Source organism: Sinocyclocheilus anshuiensis, unplaced genomic scaffold, assembly GCF_001515605.1.
Source record: "Sinocyclocheilus anshuiensis isolate Anshui unplaced genomic scaffold, SAMN03320099.WGS_v1.1 scaffold564, whole genome shotgun sequence".
Classification (NCBI taxonomy): domain Eukaryota; kingdom Metazoa; phylum Chordata; class Actinopteri; order Cypriniformes; family Cyprinidae; genus Sinocyclocheilus; species Sinocyclocheilus anshuiensis.
This window is the reverse complement of record NW_015557086.1, coordinates 172,324-180,526: the sequence shown is the minus strand read 5'-3', so window position 1 is coordinate 180,526 and position 8,203 is coordinate 172,324. Positions and strand designations below refer to the sequence as shown.

General features: G+C 31.7%; 1 protein-coding gene across 2 annotated transcripts in view; it reads right to left on the bottom strand.

The window, feature by feature from the left end:
• LOC107677012 (dedicator of cytokinesis protein 2-like) overlaps nucleotides 1-8,203 on the bottom strand; it is a 117,484-nt gene that overhangs the window by 16,991 nt on the left and 92,290 nt on the right. For both annotated transcript variants that reach the window (XM_016471791.1, XM_016471790.1), the window contains exons 28-34: nucleotides 8,026-8,120; nucleotides 6,411-6,489; nucleotides 6,170-6,270; nucleotides 5,845-6,052; nucleotides 4,714-4,799; nucleotides 4,435-4,591; nucleotides 2,052-2,092 (exon numbers count right to left, since the gene is read on the bottom strand). In XM_016471791.1, the coding sequence (XP_016327277.1) occupies nucleotides 2,052-2,092; nucleotides 4,435-4,591; nucleotides 4,714-4,799; nucleotides 5,845-6,052; nucleotides 6,170-6,270; nucleotides 6,411-6,489; nucleotides 8,026-8,120 (767 nt within the window). The remainder of the gene's footprint in view (nucleotides 1-2,051; nucleotides 2,093-4,434; nucleotides 4,592-4,713; nucleotides 4,800-5,844; nucleotides 6,053-6,169; nucleotides 6,271-6,410; nucleotides 6,490-8,025; nucleotides 8,121-8,203) is intronic.

The following is an 8,203-nucleotide window of genomic DNA, read 5'->3' as shown; positions in this document are numbered from 1 at the left end:
TGTTTAATGTTTTTTAAAGAGTTCTCTTCTGCTCACCAAGCCTGCATTTATGTGATCCAAAATACAGCAAAAGCAGTAATACTGTGAAATATTTTTACTATTTAAAATAACTTCTTTCTACTTGAATATATGTTAAAATGTAATTTATTCCTGTGATCAAATTTTTATTTTCAGCATAATTACTCCAGTCTTCAGTGTCACATGATCCTTCAAAAATCATTCTAATATGCTGATTTGCTGCTCAAGAAACATTTCTGATTATTATTATTATAATTTAAAACAGTTGAGTAAATTTTTTTCAGGATTCTTTGATGAACAGAAAGATCCAAAGATCAGCATTTATCTGAAATAAAAAACTTTTGTAACATTATACACTATTCCATTCAAAAGCTTTCATTTAAGAAGGATGCTTTACATTGATCAAAAGTGATGATAAAGACATTTATAATGTTACAAAAGATTTCTATTTCAGATCAATGCTGTTCTTTTGAACATTCTAAGAAAATTGAAAAATTCTACTCAGCTGTTTTCAACATAATAATAATAATAATAATAATAATAATAATAATAATAATAATAATAATAATAATAATAATAATAATAATAATAATAATAATAATAATAATAATAATAATAATAATAATAATAATAATAATAATAATAATAATAATAATAATAATAATAATAATAATAATAATAATAATAATAATAATAATAATAATAATAATAATAATAATAATAATAATAATAGTTTTTTTTTTCATCAGCAAATCAGCATATTAGAATGATTTCTGAAGTATCATGTGACACTGAAGACTGGAGTAATGATGCTGAAAATACAGCTTTGCATCACAGAAATAAATTACATTTTAAAATATATTACAATGGAAAGCAGTTATTGTAAATGGTAAAACTATTTCACAATATTACCGCTTTTGCTGTATTTTGGATCAAATTAAATGCAGGCTTGGTCAGCAGAAGAGACTTCTTTAAAAAAAAATCTTACTGTTCAAAAACTTTTGACTGGTAGTGTAATGGTTTCCATATTTACCACAAGGAGGCAGTATTACATAAAGCCATTAGGCTGTTGTTAAAGTGATTTTTACCATGGTTAAGGGGTGTTAAGGTATGTACTACATGAAGCATAGAGTCTAAACACCCTGAAGTATGGCTTTACTCTTAGAAATGTATTTTAAGAGAAATATGATAATTTAAAAAAATCTTCAAAACTAACTGTTAAATATAAAAATCAATAAATGCAATAAGCAATTCCTACATTGATTTGTATTGATATTGTACTGTACTGATTATTGTGTATTATACTGTACAGTACATTATACAGTACAGTACATACATACTAATGCATATCTGCCCATTTGTCTATTCTATTCTATTCTATTCTATTCTATTCTATTCTATTCTTCCAGCAAGCCATCAAGAATTAAGTTCATTAGTCTTACTGTAAGTAAATTATAGATACAAACTGGTGCAGAACTGATGTGCATCATGATTTCACATTATTGTCTCATAATTATTGTCATTTTCATAATATCTCGATCTTTCTCTCTCATTTCACAAGTCAAAGGTCATGACGAAAATAAAATGAGGTTATAAATAGACTAGACGATCTCCGTTTGTCATTCATTAAAGCTGAATAATCAATGTTTCTCCATGACGTGACACATAACTTGATCATGTTTACTGACAATAAGAAACATCTGAATCAGAAGCAGAGACGCATTAATTCATCTCACACTGACAATCAGAGAACTCGGTCATGTTTCAGCCTGCAGAATGCTTCTCTGCAGACACGCTCATTTATGTTTAATGTGCCTGTAAGGTCGCAGTATGTCAGACAACATAGACGGTGTCTCGTTCAGTCCCTCGTTCAGTCCGTTCAGTCCGTCCGGTCCGTCTCTATGCTTGGATGCTTATCCTTTGGATTTTGACATTAATTCAGCAAGACCAAGATAATCTCCTGTCAGATTACACAACCGACACACAAGCACGTACAATCACAGTCGCACACACAGTGTTAATATGAAAATTACCTGATGTACATCCCCTCACGGTTGATGTCCTTGTAGAAATTCTGAAAAGCAATGAAACGCAAACGTTAACTTTGAGCCTCTGTGTTGATGTTTCTCTGAAGATGAGTGTGTGTTTTTTGGGAGCTTCTGATATGTAATGCAAAATTATGATGATGGATTTCTCAAGCTTTTAAATGTGACACAATATGATGCTTATTTATAGTTTATTCATATATTGAAGTGATTTCCACCCTGACAGATTAAAGTTGCAGCGGCGACAGTCAGAAAACAAGCAGAAGAAACACAAATCTCAAATGAATTATTAGAAAAAGATGAATATTTTATGGAGCACAGGAGTTAATATAGAGATTCTGTTGTATTACTAAAGCTTTAATTTGTTAATTGTGTGTGTGTGTGTGTGTGTGTGTGTGTGTGTGTGTGTGTGTGTGTGTGTGTGCGTTTGTGTGTTCATTTATTATTGTGTGAAATATTCTACCTAGATATTTGCGTATGAATCATTTAAAGAGGATGAAAGCTGACAGATTCATCACTGCAAGAAAATGAACTTGATGGCTGAACTCAAATTTAAAACATATGGTCATGTGGGAATCGCTTCACAATAACTCTTCTGAATGTTTTCATTATTTTTTCCTGAAAAGCTCAGGTCCGTCCTTCATTAGCTGTGTTTCCATCAATTTAAATTATGCATAGAAATGAATAAAAAGTGAACAAGGCAACGTTTCCATCCCAAGTGCTCAAGGAAACAAAACTGGGAAAAGTGTAAAATAGAAAAAGAAATATAAGTTGTATCTAGGGAAGAAACTGTGGATCTTTTATTAAATGTAATAAATTACTTGTGGTTTAGAGCAGGGGTGTCCAAACTCGGTCCTGGAGGGCCGATGTCCAGTAGAGTTTTGCTCCAACTTGCCTCAACACACCTGCCTGGAAGTTTCTAGTATGCCTAGTAAGAGCTTGATTAGCTGGTTCAGGTGTGTTTGATTAGGGTTGGAGCTAAACTCTGCAGGACACCGGCCCTCCAGGACCGAGTTTGGGCACCCCTGGTTTAGAGCCACAGACAAAATTTTACAACAAAGTTGAGTGAATTATTCAGTCACATGACTTGTTGATTCCAAATCACCATTTGGAATCAACTGCACAAACTTGACATTTTTTTTGACATTTTTGATGTGCATCTTGAAATTTATTTGGTTATTGTGTTTTGATTCGAGTTTATATGCTGATCCATATTTTGAACTTTTATTTGCATCTTGATGTTTCCATTTTAATGAGCACATCCTTCCTTATGCACTAACGAGTAACGAGTTACACTGTGAGGTTTAATAGTTTAATAGAGTCAGGTGTTTATTTAACAGAATTATTGAAGCTTTCCTCAGCAAACACCAAAAATTTATGAAGTATCATAAATTATCATTTATTTTACTTTGGAATATTATTTTTTTTTTATGTTTTTGAAAGAAGTCTCTTTTGCTCACCATGGCTGCATTTATTTGATAAAAAAATACAGTAAAGATATTGTGATATTGTGAAATATAATTTATAACCATTTAAAATAACTATTTTCTATTTTTTTCTATTTTCTATTTTAAAATGTAATTTATTTCTGTGATGGCTGTGAAGACTGGAGTAATGGCTGCTGAAAATTCAGCTTTGCATCACAGGAATAAAATATATTTAAAAAATATATTACAAAAGAAAACCGTTATTTCAAATTTTAATAATATTTAATGTTTTTACTGTATTTTTTGACCAAATAAATGCAGCCATGTTGAGCAGAAGAGACGTCTTTCAAAAACATAACACAATCTCAATCATGCCAAACTTTTAACCGGTAGTGTGTGTATTTATACTTTTTACAGTATTTATTAATATTTTAAATTAACTTTCATTTTTAGATTTTCAATTTTCATTTTAATTTTAGTTTAAGTTTTGTTATGTGCTTTTGTCATTTTATTACTTTTTGTTTTTTATTATTTCTATTTAGCTTTAATTTATTTTTATTCAGTTTTTAGTCATTTTAGAACTTTAACTTATTTTTTGTTATTTTAGTTGTCAAGGCAGCATTTCTCTTTTTTTAAGTTTTCCACGTTTAAGTGTTTCATCTAACATTTATATTTAATTTTATTTCAGCTTTATTTCAATTGATTTCAAGCTTTATTTTTAATGGTTTTAGTGAATAACTGTTCATTATGGAAAGGATCTGCTTTTTAACCTCCAGATTTTATGCTGGAATATTAATCTAAGTAAGTTAACAGGTCGGTTCAGAAGTTTAGTTGAACACATGGTCCATTTGGGCCCATCAGCAGACCGACAACTCAAACCGATCTGAGCAGATCAATCAGAGAACCACTTTATGTCTGTGATGTGTGAAGTGGGCGGGGCTTACCAGAAGATTGACAGTGCAGCTCATGCGGTTGTTTCGACTGTCCTCGCTCATCACCGAGCGGTAGTCAAGGAGACGCTCCAGGAGGCCGGTCACCAGGGTAACAAAGTGCTGCACCTCGGTCAGCAGCTGGGGGCGTCCCTGAGCGCACTCTAAAAGACTGAAGCGGCACACAGTCAGAACAGTTCATGCTTTCAGGAGATTTCAGGAGGATTTGAAGCTTCTTATGGAGTCAAGCCATCATTATACAAGACCACAGTGTGTGTGTGTGTGTGTTCGTACATGCTCTGTAGCAGTTCCATATATCTCTCGTCTCCTCCTCCCCCTTCCACTTCATGATCCAACTTCAGGATGATCTCGTTCTCAAACTGAGAGGCAGAGATAGAGACTTCATTAATAAGTTCAACAATATCAATGTGCATTTGCTACTCTGTGTGTGTGTGCAGCTTTTTCTCTGTTTTTTGAAAAGCATAACTAATAGAATAGCAAAATCTAGTTATTGTGACGTCCCAACAAGGAAAGCGTTCATAAATGGAAAAAAATGTGTCTTATTTCAAACCTAAACATGCTAAAAGTCTTAATAAGGTCTGAGCAGATTTTCACCATTTCATAAAAACATTTTTCCATGTTTAAATCCATTCCTCAGAATTATGGAAATATTCAATAAGCATATATTTTCCTAATATTTTAAATACGTTTTACCATCTTTAAACCCATTTTGTAAAATTATAGAAATATTTGAAAAACTATTTTAACACATTTTACCCTGTTTAAATCCATTTCCCAGAATTATAGAAATACTCCAGGAACTATTTTTAAAAAATATTTTTAAATGCATTTTACATCTTTAAATTAATTCCTTAAAATTATAGAAATATTCAATAGAATGCTTTTAAAATATTTTAACACATTTTACCATGTTTAAATCCATTTCCTTGAAATACAGAAATACTCCAGGAAATATTAGAAAAAAAATTATCACATTTTACCATGTTTAAATCCATTTCTCAGAATTATAGAAATATCCCAGATTTAAAAAAAATATTTAACACATTTTTCCTTGTTTAAATTAACTCCTCAAAATCCTTAATGTTCCATCAATTGTTTTTTTTTTTAATATTTTAACTTATCTTACCATGTTTATCTATTCCATAAAATTATAGTAATATTCCACATACATATTTAATAAAATATTCCATTAAAATGTTTTAAAATATTTTAAGCACATTTTACTTATTTGAACAATATAAAATAATAAAAATGAATGTTCAGTCTCCATAACTGTAGACAGTATATACATGTTTTGGAATGTCAATTGTAACATGTCATTTGCATATAAAAATGTTGAGTTTAGCTTAACTTAGCTTAAGTTGAGGCTATGATATAAAAACAGATGTGTGTGTCTCTCTGAACCTTTCTGAAGTGTCCGGAGTGGTTTTCTTCACACTGCATCATGTCAAAGAATATGGGGATGGTTGCTCTCCGCAGCTCTTCCTCCGGGATAAGAGTCATCTCCAGGATGGGACCCACCATCCCGGGAATGAAACAGATCTTATTCTTACCGAGCTTGTACCACATGTCTCTGATAGCGAAACCAATCAGCCTCCTCATATCTCCATATCTGAATGAAAGCAAGCAAGCATGTTTACGCATATTTTGTTTTACTATAGTTGTGAAAGCCAGATTTTTGTAATAAATATGGTTCATCTGTGAGCAGTTTAACTGGGATATTTCTCACTTGGCCAGAATCTTGCTCCTTTTGGTGGGAGAGAAATGCTGCAATTGCAAAGACTCCTGGGTAATAAACGCCACAGCCAAATGGAAGTAATTATTCCATAACTACAGGAGAGAGAGAGAAATCATGATAAAATGACATTTGGTGAGAGATATGAGGGCTATTAACACTAATTGAATCTGAACTTGATCAAGCTCATTTAAGACACACACACACACACACACACACACACACACACACTGACCTGCACTTCAAAGTTGTTGTTGTCGAGGAACTTGTGATTCATGGTCTCAGCGTATGTGTTGATCGCCCGGAGAAACACCCTGATTGGATGAACATTCCAGGGTTATTGTAGTTAACTGAAACTTAATACATCAAACAAAAAAAAAACAGTACTTGAAACAAAATAAACATCAGCTGAAACTAAATAAAATATAAAAAAGTAAACATAATTGTCAAAGCAACATTTATTTTCATTTAGTTTACACAGAAATACTAAAATAATTAACTAAAACTAAACCTGATAAATAAATAAATGTACAAAATAAAAATGTGTCTTCAGAATTATAGAAATATTCTAGAGAAATACTGAACAAATTGGACGAACATACCAGGGCTATTATAGTTAACTGAAACTTAAACTATAAAACATTTTCTTTATCTTTATCTATAAAAATAAAAATACAAGTATATAAAAATACATATTTCAGATAATTGGCTAAGCAACATTTCTTATTTTCATTTAGTTAACTTGATGTAAGTCGCTTTGGATAAAAGCATCTGCTAAATGATTAAATGTAAATGTACTAAAATGACTCAAACTAAAACTGAAATAAAAATTATTAAAAAAACGACTGCACATAGACAAAAAACAACACTTGATAAAAAATGAATGAAAAACACGTCATAATTACTAAAGCATTAAAATTAAAACAGTAAATAAAAAACATATATTAATAAAAACTATAATATCGCAATGATACAAAAATAACACTACAGCATAAAAACACACTGAATCTTAATAAAAGTAAAACACAAAGACAAACATAAAGTGGGTTTTTTGAAACAAAATGTATTCATCTACAAATGATATCAAATTAAATATCTGGATACTTGATTCACATTTATAAATATCTGATCATCATTCATTAGATCAAGAGTTCGTTTCTGTGTCTCAAATGTTGCAGGATCTTTTCACTAACCTCATTTTTCTTCATCATTATTGAGTCTCAATGTCTTTGAATCAGCTGGATTTTTAATGGATGTCTTCATTTTCAACACCAGATCTATTCTTTTATCATTTCAGATCATATAAACCTCAAATGTTTTGCTTGTAGTAAACATAGCAAGTGAGTGTCAAGTGTAAGTGTCAAGTTTGTGCAGCTTTATTCACGTCTGATTTAGTATTTTCCCATCAGACAAGATTTTTAAGGGTTTCTTAAGTGTACAATTGCTGTTTGTGCTCACAGTATCTGATGATCAGCAGGGTCACAGATTAACTTTAAACTGTGATATTTGAATTCCAGGAAACATACTGAGGTCAATAAAACACAATATGCTGCCGCTGTCTGCTGCCATTAACGGTAACACACAAAACACAAACAAAACACCAGCAATCTATATTTTCCTCAGTATGAGGAGTTTCTCTCTTTCTCCTCTGTCTCTGAGTCTGCAGGTTTATTCCTCTATAAACCTCTCTTTCTCTCTCATTGGCCTCTTGTTTGAAATGTAATCAATGTTAACACAGTGTTTGTGCTGCTGAAGACTTTGAGATTGACGGATGATGTTACTGTGGATCATCTCAGGAGAGCTACTGTGTCTGTCTGTGTGTGCGTGTGTTCGTGTTTCTTTGCTCTCACCAGTTTTGCACCATGATCATAGTGACCCAGTCAGATGGGTAGACATGTTTACCAATCAGATCCTTAAACAACAGAAATGTCTCCATCAAAAAGTCCTACAAAAACACGAACACAAGATGGTTAACTGCTGTATTCAACAGACAGACAGACAGACAGAGAGACAGACAGACAGACAGAC